Source organism: Rissa tridactyla, chromosome Z, assembly GCF_028500815.1.
Source record: "Rissa tridactyla isolate bRisTri1 chromosome Z, bRisTri1.patW.cur.20221130, whole genome shotgun sequence".
NCBI lineage: Eukaryota > Metazoa > Chordata > Aves > Charadriiformes > Laridae > Rissa > Rissa tridactyla.
Genome location: NC_071497.1, coordinates 12531928 through 12556240, shown reverse-complemented (window position 1 = coordinate 12556240; position 24313 = coordinate 12531928). Strand labels below are relative to the sequence as shown.

The 24313-nt window shown below is 43.2% G+C and overlaps 1 protein-coding gene across 1 annotated transcript in view; it reads right to left on the bottom strand.

Moving 5' to 3' along the window:
- Positions 1 to 22464, bottom strand: part of MUSK (muscle associated receptor tyrosine kinase) — a 55016-nt gene extending 32552 nt beyond the window's left edge. The window contains exons 1-5 of the mRNA XM_054186931.1: positions 22368 to 22464; positions 18067 to 18193; positions 14655 to 14806; positions 13113 to 13240; positions 12440 to 12581 (exon numbers count right to left, since the gene is read on the bottom strand). Of these exons, the coding sequence (XP_054042906.1) occupies positions 12440 to 12581; positions 13113 to 13240; positions 14655 to 14806; positions 18067 to 18193; positions 22368 to 22464 (646 nt within the window). The remainder of the gene's footprint in view (positions 1 to 12439; positions 12582 to 13112; positions 13241 to 14654; positions 14807 to 18066; positions 18194 to 22367) is intronic.
- Between the last annotated feature and the right edge of the window lie 1849 nt (positions 22465 to 24313).

Below are 24313 nucleotides of genomic sequence, written 5' to 3'. Positions count from 1 at the left end.
GATTAAATTTAATGTCAGAGTGGAAAGATACGTATTACATTTGGCTTCTTAATTCCTTTACAGTGTCTGAGCAGTTCCTCACTGTCAATGTTCTGTGCCCCTTGCTTAATGTCAAAGCAGAGCAGCACTGGGGCTGCTGCATCCACTCTGCCCCTCAACAAGGCAGCAGGTACAAAACTCCACCACTAATGAGGAAAGCTGCAGTCGCTGGCCAGGGACTTTCCTGACGAATAATAAGTGAAATGAAACCTTCGCCTGAAGTTTCACTCCAGGCCATTAACACCAGATGGTTATGAATTCAGCCCCAAGCACCCCGGGCCAAGCTCATAATTACTTTTATACTTCGTTCGGAGAAATACTAAACTTTTTGGCCTGTCCCCTGGCAGCAGTTATGTGCACATGGCTCCCGCTGAAGCCAGCGCATTAGCTCCCACAGCCAGAATGCAGCCCTTAGCACTCTTCTCATGCTGCTCTTGGTTTCTCAGTGTACTGCTGGGACCCTGCCCACCCGATGACTCTGCTGCTCAGATCCTGCCCAGCTTAATTAATACCAAACTGACAAATTAACAGCACCCCATTAGCTGGTGCCAGACATGGGCATTTATGCCCTCCTCTGTACCGGCTGCTCTCCCAAAATCTGAGAGGATCTTTCAGCAAGGACAAAAAGAGGCATGCTTCGAAAACGATGGTAGTTGCACAGGCAGGGAGCAAAGCCACAGTGAGTATGGTGGCTCATCCGGCTCTCGGGCAGTGCTTGCGGGGAAGCCAGAAAACTGCACCCCGCTCCCTGGGGTCCCTCCACCAGCACTAATCACAACATTTTGCTTCAGCTGCCCAGAACGCTGCTGGTGTGAGCGCTCATCCACCAGCACAGGGAAGGCATAAGGTCAGGCCATTCAAGCCTAGAACACCAAATCCAAGGGTAAAATATCCTGCCAGCACCGCTAAGCATGAACATGTTTCTTGTGGAAAGTACTGCAGGTATATTATCTAGCGCAGGGAGGGATGGCTAAATAAAAGTGTCCCTATAAGGAAATAAGCTGATTTCCAAAGTTTGGAAGAAAGGAAGGTCCCCAGTGCCCCCAGCGCCACTTCCAGGACTTTCAAAATTTAAATTACAGATTTAGTACTTTAAGATTTCAAGTACTTATATTTGCATGCTCTAGACGCTGTGAACGGAATAACCCTGGGGGGTTTTACATTTTTTTATTTTTAAGTGAGAAATTTCCTGGGATAAGGGTTGGACTCCTCAGGTCCCAATGGTTTTTGGAGCATTGCTGACTGGCCCACCCAAGGACACATTTTCGAAAGGGCTCTTCATCGTTTTGTGAAACAGCATTAAAATATTAGCATCAGCTGTTTCTTAGCCCCATCACCTATGGGTGAATGATTGACACGCTGCCATGGCCAGCAGACTTGGGTGCTGTGGTAAAGCCAGGACGGGTTGTGTGAGAGCAGCCAGTGTCACCTTCCACCAGTACAAACCAGGGCAAGACCACCGGGATGAGCTCAAGGTCCATTTTGGCAATCACATCAGCAAGGAAATCTGTCTGAAGAAATGTCAACCCTGATGGTGCCAACCTAAGCAACTGGAGGTTGGCTTGAATGTCAGGAAGAAGAAGGAACAGGAAATGGCAATAAGTGTTTGTAAAATTCACATTATTTGTTTGACTCAGGACATGGTTTTGTTTTCGTTTTGCCTCAGAGTGAAAATTACTAACAATCAGGCGATTTTTAACACCTCCATTACCTGCCCTCCTTTTCCACATCCTCCCAAGAGCGGATTTTGAGAGGACCTTTGCTGTCTAGCTACATCACCACAAGGTTAACAACATTCATGTCAAGACCCCCCAGGCTCTCTGCACGGGATTTACCCAAAAGCATGCGAAAACCCAGTTTTGGAAGGCGGGCAAAAAGCGCTTAATTTATTTCTTTATTTAAGTGGAAAATAAAACAGAGGAGCTGGAAATAAAATCTGGCCAGCTAAAAGCCAAGCCAGCACGTTAAGTTTCACTCCCAAGCCCCCTAATAAATGTCCTTTCTTTTACAGCCCTGCTAAATGATGTGCTGTGCACTGTAGGGCTTGCTAGGAGGTATCTGCATCGTGGCCAGCTGCTCTCGTTTCTGAGAATTAGGTAACATCATCCAGTCCAAACAGTAGGGCTTTAATTCAGTCACGAAATTTTTATACTATAAAAAGATTAAAGCAGGGTCCCCCTGCAGCCCCTAGTTTGAACAGCTAACTCTTTCCAGGTGACTTTTTTTTCCCGTCTCCTTTGACTGAGCTGTGTTTCATTTCCAGGGTTTGGCGCCCGATCCTGCAGACCTGGCAGATGCCCGCCCCCTGACGGGCTCAGGCCTGGTTTTTTGTTAAAGCAGGCTGGATCGGGCAACTTGCATTCAGGCAGCAGCCTGGGTGGCCTGGGACAATGCTGCTGCTTTCAGGAGAGAACAAAGTGATGCCCAGAGCTCACGGGAAACTCTCATATGCACAGCCCCGCTGCAGGAGGACGCCCCTTCCAGCCAGACTTTCACAAGTCTTGACGCTGGCTTTGATGCACCACGCCCAGTCAAACACTGGTTTGGTGAGGGGTTTTTTTCCAGAGCCTCCACTGGCTTTGATGAACCTCAACTTCAGAGAACATGAGCAACATTTGCCAATGTAAGTGAATTAACCCGGCCTGTCAAAATCCGCACATATTCACAGCCAAGAGCTTGTTGCTAGTCCTGGCATACTGTAAAGAATACCTGATAGTCCAAATTGAGATAAAGACACCGAGAGCTAAACCTGTGTTAGAAACCACCTGGCGACAATGGGTGCACACTCCCTTCCCACCACAGTCTGAGCCAGGTCTAGCACGTGAGCCAGACCAGGCATGTCCATACTGCCAGATCTGGTATCTCAACCTGCTCCACTTTCCCTGATTATTTTGCCTTTATAATGAAAAATGGGCTTTTGGGTGATTACGACCAGGTGCTATGCTGAAAATGTTTTCCAGCTAAGCTGTATAACACAGTAGGTAAAGGCAGCTCCTATGCGTAAGGGGCATTTTCCTCCAGTACAGCTGGTGCTGTGTTGAGAACCGATGTGTCTACATTGCTGGGGGAACTGTTACGCTATACATTGCCTCAGAAACTTTCCTGATATAAATACCCTGGCAAAGCCTTTGCGCTGCTTGCTATTCATGTCTAAGCATTTAGGAGCTAAACTGCAAGCATTTTTTTGTTTGCATTTACCGATGTTTCCGTTGCCCTTTTGTACCTGAAGCGTGACAGACTGAAATGACTCCTCTACAGAGGAGTTCTCTGGGCTTGGACTTTGCTTACTAATCCGTAAAAAATCATTTATGCTTGCCACCTATATGCTCTGAAAAACCATAAACTTGCACCAATGCATTTGCAGTCTTTTGCCAATGAGAAGTCCAGTTCTCTAAATCCCCATTCAGATTCATTCATCTCACATCCATTCACTCTTCCTCACAAGTCTAAATCAGACAGTCAAGGAGAGTTAATGGTCAGAGATGAGGGGAGGTCTAACAAATACATTTATAAACACATAGAATTTTGCAGTGTTTGCGTTTTCTGACATTTCAAATTAATCGGTATAAAATCCCAACAATTCTTGGAATACCAGGGCTGAGAATAGGCCGCACATCATGCTCCTGGATCAGCAGTCACAGAGACAGCCACGCCGAGCTGTGTGCAACAGCTAACCACATGCCAAGAGCCAGGGCTGAACAAGCAAGGCACAGTCTCCGCAGCTGACACGATGGGACCAAATCCCAGCTTGGAGAACTAACAAATTCTTCAGTAAGCACGGTCAGCAGCTCCTCTGGCAGCAGCAGCAATGGGCTGTGCACATGGCTCACCACACACCTCCTTATGAGAATGGCTCACGTACCTTTGACACTGCTCAAGGTGTGCTGCCGCCCTCCCACCCCCTTCCAAAACTACTGGGTTAATAATTAAATCCCGAGATAACTGCAAGCTGTCAATTTCACTTTGATCTCTAAGCATTTCTTATCAAAACTGCAATATTTATCTTTTTGCAAGCCTACCAAGTAAGCACAAAGAGGAGAAAAATGCCACAGGCAAAGCTGATATGAGACACTTCCACTTATCTCCGTCAAATTGCTTACTATTTTTATTTAATCCCTGTCCAAACATGCTTATTGCCAGAGAACCACGTGTATACAGATTATCAAAAGAAAAAAATGTACAAATGCAGTAGAAAATGCACACAATCACTGTATTATTACTCAAGGAACAGAACTATTAGGTGTGGGTCCCAGAAGAGCATGCTGTACAAGCACTGTAGGCAAGCAGTACTTCATCATCCGCCTGCCCCTCACCTGGTTATCATGCTAATCTGGGAGGAGCACCCCCCAATGCATCTGAAATACCAGTGTTTTGTACAAAACCTCATAATCTCCGATCTCTTTTGGCTCCCGATACATGATTTGGGAGGTTTGGGGCTTGCAGTAATTCTAACACCTCATGCAACACAGGCCAGACAGCACAGCAATACAGAGACACTCAACCTGGAGCCTGAGGCTAGGAGGTGGACGGCAGGGACAATTCAGTATCTCTGTGGAAGGGAGGTGGAGAAAACCACAACATCCCCATCCTGAAGCATATGCCTTCAGATTCTAAGCTCTGGTGTCTAATATCAAAGCAAGTTTTTCTTAGCAAGGCAATAGCTTTTCAAGGTACCCTTATTCTAGGGTAAGCTCCAAGATTTATGGGCGGTAGGACAATTTGCATCAGCAGAAGGACTCATATAATGATAAATGCACCAGCCAGCACAGGAACTTCTTGGCTGTGAAAGACTTTGCATAGTATGTAGATGTCTCTGGAATCCTAAAAGCAGACCCTGCAAATATGCAAAGCTATAATAACCAGGAGTAAAATGTAAATAGATAGCTTATATCCTGTGTAACTATATAAAACCTGTTCTGTACAAGTGTTCATTTCTATATACAGAGCAAACACCAGATTCAAGGACAAGCGAGGATAACGTGTTCAAATTACTTCCCAAGGAAATTAATAAGGAAATTCTTTTCATGTCAGTACTAGGAGTACTAGAAGGAAAGACCCTTCTGAACCTCCCCATGCTCTGGCTTTTCTACACTATAGAGGTAGACTGTGTGCCATTGAACTCTGCCATCACCCATTACTGCATGTGAAACTGGAAAAGAAGTTCCCAGTCTCCTGAGTCAAAAAGCAACTCTTTTGTTCATCCCAGTCATGATCATGACCCACAAAGAGCGCTACCAAGGCTATCAGTCTGCCTGCGCGTACTGAAATCTCCACAGCTACACACGAGTCTCTCTCTCTCCCACTCTCAGGAACAGAGCAGGCAATTATGGGAAGCACTGGGTTACCCAAAACTGAGATAAGCCCTGCAGCATCCTGACATCTGGTCTCCACCAATGGGTAACAGCAGTGCCATAAATTTAACTACATGCCAGGTGAAAAGTACTTCCTTTCATCTATTTTGAAGTCCTGCTTGCAGTAGCTGCTAGGATGTTACTTGTTTGGAGGAAATAGCAAGTAGCCTGTTCCCTGCTCACCTTATCCACTATGCGTGCTTGTTTTTCAACACTGAAAGCTCTGCTAGTCCCTCCTAATATAGAGATACATTTTCATGCCTTATTCTCAACTCCTACTTTCAGGGGCTCTTTTTGGGAGGGGCTGCCTGGGGGCTGCATTCAATTCCAGAGATGTGACGGGACCATTCCTACACAGAGCAGCACAACAGTAGGCACTTTCTGTTCCATAGTATAGGCACACACGGTCTAGAAATATTGTGTGACACTAGAACTGGCGTTAGTGCTAGAAGCAAAATCTAGAGTTGTACAGCTGGGAAGAGTCAGTTACAGTGGAAAACAACAGCAGGGCTTTCACCTCCACCAAGGCTACCTGAATGAGAAAGATGGAAGATTTCCTTGGAAGACAAAAAGCATCAGCCTCAAAAAAAAATGATATTGGTCCACAGACAACTTATCAAAACTGGACTTTTAAACAGAGTCTATAAAGTTTCCAGGTTGCCTTCAAAACCCTCCTTTCTCTACCTTCAGCCCCAGGTCTATCTTGGTTTCTTCATGTGAAAATGTAGTCATTTCAGGATAGCTGTCTCAGTTTGTTCTGGTCCCCTTTATCTGATAGCCATGGATATTGTCTATCCTTGGCTCTCTTTGTTGTTGTTCAGGAAGCACATGCTTCCTAGCTATCCAACACAATTTACAAGCCAGAGGGATTTTGTTCGCAATATCTATTTTTTTTCTTAAAACCACAATTCGTGCAACGATGTGATAAATTCATATATTTTTAAGTGCCTTTCCAAACTCTTTGTTAAGGGAAAGAGTTTTTTACAAAAGGAAATAGCAGGCTCAAGTGCCCATTAAAGAAGAATTGCTTGTATATGCCTTGTCAGAAACCTCATGCTCCCAGGAGGCCTGCTTTGCAGCTCCTCAGTGCAGGAGGCCACCCCATGACAATTAATTGAAGGTAGCATGCACCTTGTGCCTCTGTCACAGAGACCCAGCCTCAGGAATAAAATGAATAGCTCACGTTTGTTCACCTGATGAAGGTCTGGGGCTGTTTTCTTTCTCCTGCGGCTTGCCCTGTTAGCCTGTAATTAGGGCTATGGTCGTATCTGCAGCATCTGAGAACATCTGGATGACTATAGTGAATGCAGTAGGTAGGAGGAGATTTAATGAGATATTCTGGGCTTCCAGTTACGCCCATGCCACCCCACTGAGGCCAGTCAATTACTTTGGTGTAATTACAGGCAAGCTCAGAACTATTTTCTTTCCCTGTAGTGCTCCCTTCCCCCAAACCTTTTGGAATTTTTAACAGCTAACTGCAGTGTTCACCATTTACTGCCATAGGACACTGCCTGCAGGTACATACAGCAGCATCACCGTGGACATGGAAGGCAATCCTTTCCCAGGGTTTCTGCCTCCGGTCATTGAAGGGCCAAGCACTCTTCCTCAGTGTTGGTATCAGAATTTCCCTGAGGAAATTTTACCCAGCACCTAAATGGAAAACTGTAAACTTGTCAGTCTGCTGTTTGGCAATCCATCTCACACAAAACATCCTATCTCAGAAGATGGCACAGATAAAAATTCAGACTTCATGTTGATAGCTGATCTATGGGCAAGGCGGCAAGAGTCAGGGTAACAGTGCTGACTGGCTGCTTTGGTGGTCTCTCGGTATCTCCCTTTCCTATGCTGTCTATGCCAAGTACAGATGTGTTAACACAAAACTGTAGAAAACTTTCTGGATGGCACATCTGGAGTCAGTTTTCATTTGAAATAGGGCCCATCTCTGGAACGTTGTCCATCCAAATTGATAGATTAGCTGGACTAAACACATGCTTTCATTCTTGTTACCTGAATTATGGTGTGACTTTCTTGTCTTTTGATTTATCTGTGATGCAGATTTGTCCCAAGACGACATAGGAGGTCCACAAAACAGCTGAAGGAAGCTAGTGCTTTACACTTCATAGGCATGGTCTTAAGCAAATAGCCAAGGCACTGCTTTCTATCATTGTCTAATCTGGTGCCCCTCACTGTCTCCAAGAATTAGACAACATGATTAAAAAAAATCAAAATCAAAAATATAGACCGAATCTACCCATGTACTGGCAGATCCTTCCCTCTGAAGGAATGATTCTCCAAGGAAAACCTTCCTATTTTTAAGGCTAAGGCGGTTCTCACAAGTGGCTTATAGGGGAACATTTTTGTGGCCTGTGGCAGGGTATTATTTTAGTAGCTAGTAATAAGCAATAAACTGTGGGCAGGAAAAGACTTCTATCTACCAGGGTTGGAACGCAAAAACAAACAAGGTCTAAGTCAGGGGAGCACGGGGACACTGCTTCTACCCTTGTTTTGATTTGTTTGCTTCGTGTACTGTCACATAGTAGCACAGGAGGAAGCGGAGCAGCAACACTTGGACAGAGGGATGAATGAAACTGCCTGGGTGAAGAAAGGATCAGTAGCCCTCAACTGAGTGCCCTGTTCAGCCAACTGGAAACCGCAGAGAAGATTTGATCCAAAAATGTTATTAAATCCATGGAGAACCCAGTTAGTTTCTTGATGAGCACACTGGATCTTCCACCACTTGTCCTAGCTAATTTGTTTGTTTGTTTGTTTCCTGACAGATGTATGATTGCTAATCTCTAGACATGCCTTTGTACAGTGATGACTTCAAAACTAAACCTTATCACACAGTATACTCCCAAACTCCTGAATTCTACAACTCTCTGGTGCCACAGGCTGGAGATCGAGCTTAACTTCATGTAAATCACAAGATGGAGGTGCATCTAACTCAGCACACAACCAGCAGGACCGTCTGCATACTCTTTCCTTTCATGTTACAGTCCATATATTTCAGGCCTTTTTCTTTCTTGTTCAACATTAAAAATGCATCACTGGGCAACCTAGGAATGTTGGAGGTTTCACTGGCTGGATGCAACGCCTATAAAGGCGCAACAGGAAGATTGCTCTTCCTTCTCAGGGGAAGAAAAATTATTTTTTCAGGATTTCTGCATAAGAGGTCCCAGTAGGCAACGCTAAAAAGCACACTAGACAATTCAGACTGTCTTTCTACAGCAGAAGGAGCTACAACAGAATGTGCTTCTGTTGGAATGGAACGACACCTCTCAGGAAAACATTCTACCTTCAGTTGTTTTAGTACCTAATCCACCACAACCCTTCCTACATCTTAATGGCAATAACCCCATTCATTTCCAGAAAATGCTCTTTCCATAGCTGAAGATAAAAATTAGGCTGATAAAGAAACATGGTTTATTGCTTTATGCCTCATGTTATGTTACTTCTAAACTGTAAGCAATTCACGGCCAACTTTTCTATTTCTTTTTTGACTTTTTTGTTTTGAAGAATGAAGAACATATAGGACAGGAGCCCATACCACCAGTTCATAAAGTGGCACATTACTTCCCCAAAGATAGAAGGAAACATTCTCCAAAACAGATCAAAAAACTCTGACAGAACACAGAGCCCAGGTCAGATGATGAAGCCTGTAAGTCATCGCAAAAGGTATTGTTTTACTGCTGTTTTGCAGTAGTCACTTCTTATTGGATCTTCCTGATGAAGATCTTGGCTCTTCCCACAGATCCAGCAGTCAGGTCAGTTGTGATCATGTTTCCACCCCTAATGGATTATGCCTTTTAAGGAGATAATCTGTTTCACCATCAACACGTCCAAATTTATGTGGGTTTGCCCCAAACTTGGAGAAAAACACAGTCCAAAAAGACAGGCTTTTCCCAATGCTTTTCATTAAAATCCTGACCCAGTTCTGTCTCATTAACTGATTTGAGTTCACTAGTTCATCACCTGAGCTCTGGTGCCTGAAATGTGCTCTGGGAGAGGAAGCAGGCTGTGCTGACTTGGGACCAGTCCATGCAGAGGGAAGCACCCAGAGGATGCTTACCTGCTTCCTTCCATTCACTGACAAAAATCCGGAACAACTGAAAAATCAGTTCTGCTAAGAAAGACCTCCACTGCTTTCTTTTTCCTGACAAGAACTGCACCTGAATAATCACCTAAAATCACTGCACAAATGATTTCAGCTTTGCTTTAAAAATATTAAAGCTGTGCTTTAAAAGTAATAAATAGAAGTAACTGCTATAAATGGTGATAAAAGCCGACAAGAAATGGAGAAAATATATTTGGAAAATCAAAATAGCAGCATTTTTCAGACAGTTTTACCCTGGGCCACTGAAACCAGACAAGAAGTAGGACTGTAAAGCACCTCAGTGGTGTAAATGCTTGGGCTAAGATTATCATCCGTTTGAATGATTGGATCCAGCATAGATAATTTTGCATATTTAAGGCTTGCTGTATTTTCTGGGCCTGGCTTCAGCAAGTCATTTAAGCATTTGCCTGACCTGAGATGTGTTAAGGAGCCTGACTGCAAGCAGGAGGCAGGTCCTAACTTTCAAGAAGTTAGACGACTCTTTGAACAATGCCTGAAACTAATTGCAGGACTAATGCTGAACTTGTTAAAATAGAAGCTCTCAATGGAAAATTAGAAACCTCTTTCAGAAATCAGGACCTGCCTGATCTAGATTTAGCTAGGCATAAATATTTGCACTGGTCTTTGAATGGGCATTTGCCTCAGGATTAAGTATTCATAGTTAACCATCCATGCTTAGTCATTTTATTTTAATATTAAGCTACACTATGCAGGATGGTAACTCCAGTGAATGGTAGCACCAAGATTTAAGGAAAAAATTTGTAGTGTTATTACAGAGAAACAACAAACAACATATTTTCATAAGTTTTCTGAACATAGCAAATGCTCAAATAAGACTGACTGAAGTGTCGTTTTCCTGCATCGAGTAATTTTAGATTATTATTTACTTGGAGTTATTTTAAAATGCTGATACTAAGGGGGTAGGAGAGATAGGAGGAGAGGCACACTGAAAACAATGTTAAAAGAGGTGCATGAGGGGTCTTCATGTGTGTGTGCATACCTGCGTGCATAGACAGGTATGTGCATATGTATGTATGATAAATATCCATGAGAATTAATTTAAAGTACTGGGAGGGGAAGGGATCTTTATACACAGTAAACTGCAGTCAGGATTATTACCTTTGTATTTTGGAAGCCAAAAAAGTAAAACACATATGTATCAGTCTAGTTTAGGTGGCAGCCTGAAACAAGGTATATTATATGTGTGCCCTACCAGAAAAAACAAAGCCAGCCTGGAGAACAGCATTGCTTTGTTCACCCAACACATGAATGGAACATGAGGGGATAGTTTGTGTGGGAGCACTGAGCTCCCATTGATTAATTAAGAACTAATATCTTCCTCATTTTAAAAAGAGCATACACAGGCTCTCCTCTGCTAGTGGAGATTATTGTGGATTATTTTGCTATTCCTTGAATTACAAGGTGGCTGTATAATTCCAGAGACAGGGACAAAACAAGATATCAACCTTAGAAGCCCGGATTTTGGTGCAGTCCCAGCCCACGTTTAGATTCCCTAACTAGCTCTGGTGGATCTGTAGCAATAAAATCCCAGTGCCTGAGGCCCTTCAGCATGGAGTGCCGGGGGGGGGTTGTATGCATGGCACTGAGTGTTTGCCATTCCAAGTTAATTCTTGACAAGCCTTTGGACACTGTCTTAGTGATGTGGCCAAACCAAAACCCAGGACCCAAGCTGTTTACAGACAGATCCAGGAGTCCAGATTGCCTCATCGCTTTTAGCTCAGGAGAAATACAGTTCTCAATCTAGATTAGGAATAGCTTCCTCCCTGTTTTAAAGATATTTAAGGAATCTCTAAAATATTTGAAGTCTGTAAGTGTAAATATTTAAAAAAAAAGAAAAATTAATACATTTTCTTGGGGAAACAACAGATCTACAGTAATTTGTAGTTGGATCTAATACACCTGATTCTGTTCCCACAAAAAAGTCAATGGTCATTTTAGAAATGCGATTGCACCCTAAATTACCTCTGATAGTCCCAGGCCAAATGTAACCTACAACAATCTTTTGAAGCTTACTAGGCAAGTGGAGACCCATCTCCACTTTCTACAGCACAGTCATTCCGAATAAAATATGAAAATTAGTTCATCTACTGAGTCAGTCATCCCACCTCCCACTCCATAAAACCTTGCTTAACTTGAATTGTCTTATAGGGTTCAGGAACATTGAGTGCTTCATTGCCTACATTTGGGTTCCCATGCAGTCCACTGTTTTCTGTACTCTGAAACTGGTGATGATTTATACCACAAAGCAAACACCTTCTGTAAATAAGAGACAGACACTGAGCACATAAAGACCAGCAACCAAAAAATCAATCCGGTGTTTGGTTTAGCAGGCAGAAAATGTTCAAGTCCTCAAAGAGAAAAGCTCTGTTTACCTGAAGAATCAACCAATTCAGATGGAAAAGCAGAGGAAAGGGAGAAGGACCTAGACATAATGCTGCAAAATACTTCACTATTTGCAGCTGCAGCTCTCCCTGACCAGGCTCTTTGCAGCGAGTTTCCAGAGCCATCAGGTTTCTACTTGTCCATCGCCATAAGCCATAGCGTATAACCCACAGGTCTGGTGAGACTTTTCAAACAAGACTCAAGCTGGCATCTTGGAAACCATCAGTCAGAAGGAAAAACATATTTGGGATTCCTTCCTCAGATAAATATCGCAGCAGCACCACAGCAGCCATGAACAAGGACCCTCCACAGATCATCCCTTTCACCATCAGACAGCAATGGGAGCAGGTGTGGACAAACTTTCTCAGTTTCTCACTGTGCTTTCCTTTCCCTTCTTCTGCCTTTTGGGTCACCCCTAGGATGTTTTTATCAACATTAATAGGATACTTCAGGTTAATTCAAGTTAACCAGGTAATTCCAGTTAACAAGGAGCTGGCACGTGGAGCTGGAGCCCAGTGCAAGGGTTACTCACCTTCTACTACCACTGTTGCTGGTTTCGAATAGGCTGTGCCCAGGCTGTTCTTGGCTATGCATCGATATTGTCCTGCATCTTCTCTCTGAACATTGTGGATCCTTAAATTCCCCGAATCAAGGACAGCAATGCGAGCGTTCTCCTGCCAGAGGAAGGAGGGGTTGAAGTGAGGGCTCTACATGCAAGCTGCACACACAGAGCACCAAATATCCACTTGCAAACATTGAGCTTACACGCATGAAAATTATTTTTGGTGTTCTACAGCTGAAGGATTTGGGAGCAGCTCTCCTGACTCAGCATTGTCAGGACACACTCACACATCCCTGTTTTTGGAGATCAGTGAATTATAGCTGCAAAAGAACCCTGAATCTTAGTTGAGTGGCTAAGATAAATCAGAAGCTCTTATTTATGAGAACACTCACAGTGCATTCAGCAGCATCTGGCCATGCTTAGTAGTAATAAATATATATAATATAAAATATAGATACACAGAGAATGTTTGGTTTATAGGCAGAATTATTGCAGATGTAGACATTTATGACATGAGCCCTGGATTTTCCAAATGCTTGCTTCCTAGCAACTGGAATTTAAAAATCCTGTAATTGATGCTAATATTTTAACACAGTACCCTTACCGAATAGTTAGCATTACTTAAATTTCATTCTCTACTCACCTTTACAACTGTTTCTCCTTTGATCCACGAAACAGAAGGTTTTGGATTCCCCATTGTAGTGCATGGAAGAACAGCCTTTAATCCTTCTATTATTTCCACATTTATAGGCGGTCGGGTTATTTTGGGTCCTAAAATTTTAAGAGTCAAAAATTAAAGTTGAACTGAGGCTAAGTGTACTAGAACAGGACAAGTTCATAAACAACAACAAAACCTCTGCTACTTCTTCTGTACATTGCTGAAAGATAGAGTGGTTTCAGTAGGTCATGAGCTGCCTTGGAAAGAAAAAACTTTCTTGTATATTTTCTTGCATTCAGAGTTTTCAGTATATGAACACAAAAGAAGCTAACTTGCATGGCTATTTATTATCAGGAGTGGTCACTTGAATTAGGGGCTGGGGTAAAATCCAAATCTGGATAAGAGTACTTCCAATGCTGTGGAACGTTTGCTTTCAAGGTTTTGACATTCTTGACTGAATAAACAGTTTCTTGTGTGAAAGCTCGATCTGGAGTGGTTCAGTTTTGAAATAGTTTTAACCCAGGCTTGTCTCTAGCTCAACAAGAAGGGCGTGTAAACTCAGATAATGTCCCTAATTGAAGGATTTGTAACTGTGTTAGTAAAAAGAGGAAAGGATCCTTAAAGAAAAAAACAGTGAAACTCCCTTAAAGTTAACATGGGACAAATTTTAATTCATTTTACTCAAAAAAAAACCATGGCTTAGCTTACTCTGAGCTGTGAGTAAAAAAGATCTTCATCTCAGTGTTTTGGGAGATCTGAAGTTTTGCTTCCTTTGCATAATACTGAACCAGCAGAAAAACAACCTTCAGAGAGCATCCCCTTCTGGCCCCCACCTGCAGGCAAATGGGGTGCTGGAGAGTCCCAGAATTACCAGACCTGGAGGGTCATGCTCATTAACACAAACAAATCCTTTCCTACAAACAGATGCATTAACCAGGATATATTGCAGCTGCCCTTTTAAGTATTTGTGTAAATAACTGCGGCCATGTGAGTTCAGCTTTACTGAGCTCAGCACATATATAGCCCTTTGCAAGAACCAGTCCCCTGCCTTCCACATGGGATGATGAGATTTACACTGTGGTGTTCCAAGCTTTTCAAGATTACTATCAAAAACATCTGAACAGCATTTACTTGCTTTTGTCATCCTCAGGCATAAATCTGATTAGTGAAATCTTGTGTTTAAAATTCATAAGGGATTTATGCAGTATTCATACAGAGGTTTAATCTATCAAATTGTGCTGCTTTTAATGAAGTTTTGTACAAAGGACGCTCTTCAAAGCATCATTTTTTATTCTCTGCTATGAAAACAGTTCCTCCTAGCACAAGTGTATGTTACTCAAAGTGAATAATCACAACGGCTTTTAGTTAAGATATGACCCAATATGCCATGTGTCTGGCTCAAGGGACTGCACGCAGCACCACAGGAACTGGGGTCTGCCCTGAACACAGACCCCCAGAAGCCATACCCAGGGGTCTGCTCAGGCTCTCAACTACACATTCACAGGGAGAAATTACATTCCCACTTACGCATTTTCACTTGGAGAGCCCCACAGCTCTGCGCAGCCGCTCCGACACCGTTATCCGCCGTGCAGCAGTACACCCCATCATCACTGTCCTCCACACTCAAAATGGTCAGGAGCTGCCCATTCCTCTGTATGCTGTACCGGGTGTCGAACAGCCTGCAGGGCACAGTACAGGTTGTCAGGGGTGGGGGCACAGCTGGGGATCGAGAGGGGAACTGCATTTATATCTGCAGAGCACTGACAGCACTATGAATGGCAATATGTTTTACTTTCTATTTTCAACGTGCAAAGAGAAGGGAGGGCACTTAAAATGTTGAGTTGGGCCCTAAGATTCGGCTTGGTCCTCACTAGACCGTGCATTTTCTGACTGACACCAGTATGGTGGCAATTCTTCCTTCAGTCAGGTATTGGTAAAGCAAGTAGGTATTACAGGTTTCTGTCTGGCCAAGGACAGGCATGAGCACAAATAATCTTATCCAGCTGGGTCCTGTTTTAGGTATAATCACTCAGTGCAAGGGAAGGACTACCTATACAGGAACTGGAACTGGCTGAAATTTTTTAAAGAAAACTTCTTCAGCTTGAAAAAAAATAATGTTTTTTTACTAAACAGATAATGATATGGAAAGATTTTTACTGTTGTGAAAAATACTCAAACCAAAGAACAAGCATTTTTGTGTCTGTGTGAGTGATTTTGTGTCTGTGTGACTGTGTCTGAATCAGGAGTGATTTTGTCTATTTTTTGGAACTACAGAAGTGTTACTTTTGGGGTGGGGGGTGGAACAGCCCAACAAGAAAAAACACATGCTGAAGCAAAGAAGGCGTATAAAGATTAAAGGCTGCAAGGATAGCTATAGTTTAATGACAGCAGGCTCAAACCTGGAGACTTTAGAGAAGTCAAGAAAAGCCCTAAAGTTGGAGCAATAAAGGCATGGGATATTGTAACAAAGTCTGCAGAGCAAAGACTAATTCTATATGTGAGCATGGGGTGTGCATATGTGTGTGTGTGTTCGTCTGCAAGTGCAAGGGAGGGAGAGAGAGAAAGGTGGTGAGAAAACGGAGGCCTGATCCCTGATCAGTATAGTATAGTAAAGTATAGTAAAACTTCAGTGGAACAAGATTTGCATAACATTTTGTAAGTTCCTCCATGTTTGATTTTCAAACCTTCGTTGATGCTTTTTGGAATCACTTTAATGGAATTGTCCTTTGATTCTGACAAACAGTAGCAAAAGGGATCTGACCTGAGGATTGTCTCCCAAGTTATTACAAATACCTGATGCCTAAGTATGTCCTGGTTTTTCTTTTACTGTTACAAATCGTACAGCAGTCACCGAGTAATCTGAGTGTGTCATATATGGTGTTACAGGCAGGTATTTCCTTTCAACAGCCTTTTGATTTCCAGTTTTGTATCTCCTTCCTCTTTTTCAATCTGGGAAGAAAGAGTACAATGAACTCATCTGTTGTGTAAAAGACAGGCAGGCTTCATTCCCTTCTTTCCCTGAGGAAGGCTCACCCCAGGCAGCCCCATCCTGGGAGATGGGGCACGTAACCATTTCACTCGTCCCAGGGAACCGGCCAGGCTGCTTGCATGAGTTTTGACACCAAAAGGAAAGGCACTTCCAGAAGACTAGTGCTGACAAGAGCCTCTATCCTGGCACTATTCCTATTGAAGTTGAATGTTTACATACTGTTTTGTTTTGAAGGTTAGCTTAGCTGTCTGTTCAGGATGCTGGGACCTTGGCAAGGGAAGAAAATTTTGTAAATAAAATAATTTATATTTATTGCTTGCAATAACTAGCCCCTTTGAAGTTTGATACATACACACACAGAGGCACATAAATACATTTGCATGTTTTTTTCAGAAAATAAAACTCCACTGATCTGATCCTTTTCCATTGTGGAAAGTAACAGAAATATTTTCAGCTTATCTATTTCCCCGTCTTTGGTCTGAGCTTTTGTATCCAGCAGCACTGACTATGAATGTCAACAAGCTTTGTGAAAGTGAAATAGTTGCTGCTATTAATATTGCCTCAGAAGCCCCAGTTACGGAACGAAGCACCTGAGCTCTCCAGCCTCACCAGCAGAGTTTTTTTGATCAGTATTTTCCTTTTTGGTCAACGTTGTGAAAAAGGCACAATGTCTCAGAGAGAGTGGGGATGGCTTTTAGAAAGGTGTGTTGGGCTTCTGGAAGTGGGAACTGGGGTGAGAAAGGATCTGGTTCTCATACAATCTTAGAACACAGAGTGAAATTTTAAAGACCATGGGGAGAGAAAGGCATTTAATCTTCATGGTCCTGCACGAATGGCTTCCTCTCCCACCTTTGATTTTCAGGCATGATGTCACTGATGGGGAAGGAATTAGAAGAAAGGTGACCTGATTTGGAAATAACGTCCATGGAAATTCAGACCTCCATCCTGCAACAAGACCAGGGTCAGAGGGCTAGGACCTTGGGGGTTTTGCTGAGATTCTGTTGCAGGCAATGAAAAAAAGATTTCTGAAAGCCAGCATAGGTATGTGTAGCATTCTGCTTTTCTCTTATTCTAAAATGGTCTTCCTAGCAGTAAGCCCTTCTTCTGCTGCTGACTTATTTGGAGTCCCTTGAGCCAATGTTTCAAGGGTTCTTCAGACGCTTATCCCCAACAGCAGGAACAGTGCTTCAGGTGAACATCTGCCTAACATTGACATCTCCTGTGGAGAATGGGCCTTAACTGTATTACACAGACACTGTTTTGTAATTTTCCCTTACAGAGGGAGTCACTAACAGTGATCTAGAATAAGAAAGAGATGTGAAGCCATGTGACGGACATAATGTGATTTCAGAGTTGGAAGATCAGGTACAGCTTACTTTGCAAGAGCCTTTCTACACCAACAGAGCTAAAGCAACAGTAGCAACTTCCATAACATATTTCCAAGGCTGCCTTCTTCAGTGGCACCTTGATACCTGGTGATTAATGTCTGACAGTGCATGACAACAAGAAGCCAGTTTCCTATGGCCAGATCCTGAACTAGAAACAAACAAGAATGGCATGATATGACCCCTTCCACGCAAAGTTTCCAAGTATATTGCAGACACTCGGGCAACAACTCTGGCAATGTTCCTTTTAAATATTATACAGGATCCTATATGCGTAGACTGAGGAATAGAGCGAATTGCATTGTTTGAAGCTGGAGAGCAAACTTCTTGCATTGCTTGCACCAGAAATCAACCATCTCCAAGCTCAAGTGTGTGAAGCTGAAAGAGCACCCCCCAGGTGCTGCCATCAATCCTAAGGAACACAGATTCCTACGTAATTACAGCGACTCACCCTCTTTCCTGCCACAGACCCATTTTGATGTTTCCAGATATCTCCTTTATCATGAAGGGAAGCACTAACATTTTTGGCAGGAGATGCTGGAGAGGGCTGGGGTCTGCTCCCTACCTGATGGGAATGCTGTTGCGTGTCCATGTAATCTCCGGCTCAGGGTACGACTCCACTACGCAGACAAACTTGGCAACGTCCTCTACTAGCGCATCCACAGTTTCCAGAGGAGTGCTGATCAAGGGCGCTGCACAAAGGAAGAGAAAATGAGAAAACCTCCCAGAGCCTCCCAGAGAGAGGCACAGAGCCTACCAGACCCCTTTGGCAGAGGCAGCTGTGTCCCTGCAGGGTCATTTCATGGCTTTTTCCCCAGCACAGAGGTGCTTGGCACACCCTCCACATGTTCACTGTAACACAGGCCCCTCCGCGTTTGCAGCTGCAGCCTTCTGCTGTTTGATGCAGGGTTTGCATTTTCCCTTGTGCTCTCTCTATAGTGTGCAAAACAGAGCGACCCAAGCATGGGGCAGCTCCAGCAAGTCCAATGCGTCCCTTGTTTCTAACCCTCACATACTGTGAGGAGCTGTCAGCCTGCTATGGGGGTGGTATTGCATGGGCTGGAAGTGCAAGGAACAGCATGCGAATTGAAGGCAAGCTGACCCGCCCCTGGAGTGGGCACAGTGCTTTCTTATTAATGCATAATGTATGAGATTTGGGCTTCTTTGTCATTAGTATGGGATTTGTTCTGCTCAACTATTTATCTTTTTTTAAAGAAAACTTTTATATAGCATTATATTTTTCAAAGCCAGGCTCGTAAAGGCCCTTCAGGTCTTCCAGATTTGTGGCATGACTAGCACACATTCTCTTTTTCTCACCTTTTCTAACCAGGTAGCATGAGGGTCAGAAGTCTAATAGCTCTGTCTAATGCTTATTATCACAGACCTGTCATCATACATTATTTGAATGTATGTTTAGAAACATTTTCCATCTCCCTGGTAAAAGACTTGAAGCATGGCTGGAAGGGATCAAAGGATATGTCTAGTGAATTGCTTTCCCTGCACATGGTATGCATTGCAGCCATTGCCTCCAAAGACGCTTGAATGACTTTTAATCTATGGCTGTGAGAGACACACATGCGATATTTGTTGGACTAGATATCATTGACAGCTGTGCTGAGATGAACTAGTTTCATACCATGTTCCTGAAACACCACCTTGAAAATGTACAGCGGATGCAGGAACCTTCCTGTTCCTCCCTGACTGTAGCAGTATCTGGCACGCTGTGTGTCTTTTCACAGGAAAATCCTGCCTGCACTGTATCTGCTGGCCCTCATCAGTACTAAAGTACTGATAATAAACTACATCAATTTTACCCTTCCCTCCTAGAGAAAAAGAGGAAAATACAAGACACTCCAATTTAAGTGACTGAGAATAATAGAAAGCGTTTACCTTAATGTTTTTTCAACTTACATGAGAGTAAAATTTAGAATGTCATTGGAGTTCAGATGGAATGAGTCTAGAGGATGAAAGGATCAGCTTCCACTATCAGGTTTATGTAAATGTCCTAATGCTTTTGAGATGTCATTAGAACGAAGCTGCCTCAATAATGTTTCTAGATTATGTGACTTCAGATTGCATAATTGGTAATGACTATACTTATATAAAAAGATCTTAAAACTACCACTAAGGTAGCACTAAAGATTATATTAACTAAATATTAGTCAAAACATACCTGTGTCAGATTCATTGTTTAAGATCACTGCTTCAAATTGTATCAAGCTTCAATATATTGGGTCACTTTGGGTCACACTAGATAGACGTAATCATCCATATTGCACTGGAGATGAATCCCATGCCAGTGAAACTGAATGGAAGATTTTCATAAAGTCTAGATTCCCTGCTACTGAAGGTTGTCTGAGGAGAATAACCTCCACTGATGGCTATCCTGTCTACTTCAAAGGGGACGTTGCTATTTCGTGACAGAGTTTATTGGGTTTTGATGGCATTAAGCCTCGCTGAAATGGAGTTTTACAGTCTAATTTTATGTAGTATGTTTTTATTGCTGTTGTCCGCATGCCTTGATGTCTGGAAGGATGCTTTTTTTCACCCTAAGAAATGTGAATTTTTACAGTAAACAACAAAGCAATCAATTTTATAACCATGTTGTCACAAAAAGCATGGCCATTCTCACAAAGAATAAGTTAGATTTATACCAAGAGCCAGTATGCGTAACGACAGTATTTTATTCTTTCGGCAAATAAGGGCTGTCAGTTTTATGTATTAAATAAATTCACTAGCAAGAGTTAAGTACTTTCAGGGTATCTCTTTACTTCAATGTATGACAGAATTATTCTTAGGAATATTGCCTACAGGGGGTCCGATCTGGCATCTCCTGCAAGTCAGCACATAGCTCTTAGGGCAGAATCAAGCCCCATACTCATTGAAAATACTGTCCAAACCAACAGCACTTTACGTGTAGTAAAAGCAGAAAGGGAACTTTTGTTTTTCACAGCTGCCTCCCCAAAGCATCCTCGAAGAGCAACCGTGACAGCAGCAGCAATGTGCCATTTCCTTGTATGCTGTTTTTTTACCTTTCTGATACTAGCACCGAGTGCTCGGCCAGTGGGGAGGTGAAGGCCATGGTCCTGTGGCAGGGTGAGGGGGCTGAGGGCACAAGGCCGCAGGCCGCGCCGTATGTCAGCGGGGGACAGCAAGGGCACCGCCATTTTGTCATGAGGTGGTGAGAGAGCCCTAAAATGGCTGAGATGGTGCCTGCTTCTAAAAGCCATCCAAAAAGCTCAGCTGCCTGAGTTTTCTCAGGAAAGAGATCAAAACTTGAGATGCCTTCATTACCAGGTTTTAACGTGGCAAAATAAAATCCAGACAACGTATCGACATATCCATTAGCATATAGAAATGGCCACAGACTTTTCTGTGCGCATCCACTGGGGCTCCCTGACATTTTTTAGGTAACCCTGTGGCTTTAAATAACACTGAAAATCAATTAACTTACATATCTGTAAAGCCACACAGGTGCCATTTTTCTGGGTGTCAGCTGTAGTTTCCCGAGATAGCAAAATGACCCAGTGCTGGTCACGGGGCCCATGAGAAAGCCAAATCCCCTTCTATCCCCAGACCATCAGAAGCTACCAAATTGCTTGGCTTTGGTTTTGGATTCACAGTTTAGAAACAAGACAAGCCAGGCAAACAAAACAAAGCGGAAAACACAGCCCATCTCCCCTGCAGCATTGCAGACACCTGGAGATACCGCAGGTCCTCTGGTCAAAAACTGCTCCATCGTATTTCCAGCTAATGCCGCAAAATCTCTACAGGGCACTGCTGGGCTGTAGTTGCATTTCAGCCTCTCTCAGGGAAAAGGGAAATTCAGTCACCCGTGACATTTTAGGAAGGGATGCTTATCTATTCATTGCACTGTGCCACCAGGAAAAAAAATCAATCCCCTTCCTCTTTGTTTTTGTTGTCTTTCCAAGCCCATTTTACCACAGCTTTCAAAAAGACCGGGGTTCAGCAACTTACTTTAGAGCCTTAGGAAAAAAAAAATTATTTTAAAAGTTTTTTATAAAGAAAAGACCTTTTTTTTCTTTCCATTTTGAGGCCAACTTGACTAACAATTGTAAGAGCACAGCCCTGCAAAAGAAGCAATGTTGGCCTAACAGGTGAATACTGGCATCTTCCTTGAGGTTTTTTTTATTTTCCTGAAGCTGAAAAGTTCCTGGTGTGCTTTGAATGGCTCCTGACAATCACCATGCAGCAAAATCTTCTATCCACAGGATTACCAGACGGTACATCTAGAAGACCACTTTTCCACTTTGTACCTCAAAGACATTTCTAAACAGATTTTTTTCCAGCTCTTGTGTTGGCTAAAAGTATGTATGCGTGTGTCCATGTGCGTGTGTGCACACAAGAGAGGAAGAATGTATAATAACTTTTATGTTATATGCAAACCATTCATATTTGTAGTTATGTACATACACACTGTAAAGACATTATAGCTATTTACTACTTCTTTGAACTTTATATATTTAAAAAGATACATAGGCATGCAGAACACCACAAATCTTCGGCTCTGCAGTAATGGGTGCTACTAGCCATTAAAACCTGTAATATGCCTTTGACATGAGAAATGTCCATCCCACCCAGGCTGAATCCAAAGGTCTTATTACAACAGGACTACGTGCTCTTCCTAGACAAAGAACTTTCAATCCCAGACACAAATATGAGATTATTTTCACTGCTATCATTCTAAAAGCAGGGAAGCGACCACTGAAAGCAGCGCATTTTTGTCCTTTCCAGGAACGCTACCGCACCACCCACCCCACCGTTGCCAGAGACGCCTTCCCCTTTGCAAAACCTCCGTCAGCAAGTAGCAGAAGCAGAATAGGGCAAAAGCCCCTCCAAGCAAACCTTTCTGGACTGTCTCGGCCAAGCTGAGGGCTGCCAGGGTGAGGACGTGCACCAGGGGCACCTTCAGCAGGTCATTCATTTTTGATCCAGAAGGCATCTGGCTCCTTCAGGCGAGGCGTGCAGAGCTCCCGGCCGGCTGCATCTCGAACGGCGGTGCACGAGCAGAGCTTCTCCGCTAATGACAGAGCGGGGTCTGCAGGATCTAAGTATAATCAGGAATTCTCCCACCCGGCAGCAGTGATGGACGTGGCCAGCTGGTGCGTATCCACTTCGGTCAGTGTGAAAGCGTGGGGCTCGTGAAACAAGAGAAAGCAAATCCCTTCTGAATTCCTTCTAAGCAAACAGAGAGGACTACAATGGGCAAATGCATTTCCAGGACAGTACCATACACCAGCGCTGCAAAGTCATCAGGCCTTTTTTTCAGCACTGTGTAAGTGCAGTAGTGGAAAAAATGCTTGCCACTGGATTTTCCTTCAGCTCAGTCCCCCTCTTTTTCATTTTTTCCCCTCTCTCTCTCACATGCACTCCCTCTGTCTTATTATAACCTTTCACGATTGGCTGCAATATGCCACCTGTTGCCCTGCTGATAGCATTTCTTTTCTTAACAGATGTATTTACTGGAGCAGGAGAGGTTGGCATTGGGGGATGAAAATGCCCTTCTTTCCCAAGGAGATTGTCAGTGTTTGAGAACTGCTGCAGCACACTGAAAAAAAGTGAGCCTTGTCCTGGAAACATACCCCCAAAATAGTGAACATGCCAGAGGGAGCAACTTCTATACTTTTATACCCTGGCAGAAAGGAAGCATTTCATTTCAACATCAGAAGTAGCCCAGGGGATTTGGGCAAAGGTAGACGAAATATGACTGGTGGGTACTGACACTAATAATCTCTCAGAAATATCTTATTATCCACCAGGTCTCTGCGTAAAGTGAAAGACTGAAAATCAGAGCTCATTTTATAGGAAGCTTTAGAGGAGTATCAGGCTTGAGGCGATCTCCTAACTCCGTCTTGCCCCATCCTAGCACAGAGGTCTACATGACATCATCTTTTTTCAAAAATGTCAAGTCATTTGTACTGTCTGTTTTTCCAGGACAAATATTTATATGAAGAGCATTTGCAATCAGTCTTACCACTGTGGAAAGGCTGATGTGGGGGCAACATCTGCATGAGCAGAAGAGAAAAAGATGAATAATCAGGCTGGGGAGAAACTAATTGACGATGATGCCCTGGGAACATGACTCCAGATACTTTTCATCATGTTATCAGCAGAGCGGATGTGAGCTTTGCAATAAAAGGCATGGTTTGAGGAGAGGGAATGTGCAGTCATAACATATCACAGTAAAAGGTACTTTGAGATCTCTGGAATTTCCTTTATTTTTCTGAACCTCTTGGTTTCAACCACTCCTTAACAGTCATTTCTGCAATGAACATAAATAGTTTGGCAGTGCTTCCTTTGAGGAGCAAATGGAGTAAAGCTGGCCAGAGCTATGCGTGTGTAAATCCCAATGTTTGGCATGGTGTGATAATGGCAATGTTACTTTGGGGACAGGGGGACATGCAACGGCTCATTAGGAGCAAAAATCCCCAGACAAGTGCTCCTCTGAATGCGAGTAAAGGCAGAAGCACTGACTGAACATGTGTTAAAGATCTTCCAGGAATTCTGGAGCTAGCGACACCAACAAAGCAAAACAACAACAATGAAACAACAATAATCCTATAAAGGAACAGAGAAATCCTGACTTATGGCTGAACTTACAAATATTTCTTTTGTTTTGTTTAAGTCTGATCACGTCTAATTAATCTGCTCCATAGATATGCAACTTGGTCTTTTAGGGTAAAATTCTCTTCATGGAGGGACTTGACCAAAGACCTCTACATCACTGGATTCCTGTCTGGGCTGTGTGAGGACTTCGAAACTGCACCATCCCATACAAGTCCAAAAATTAA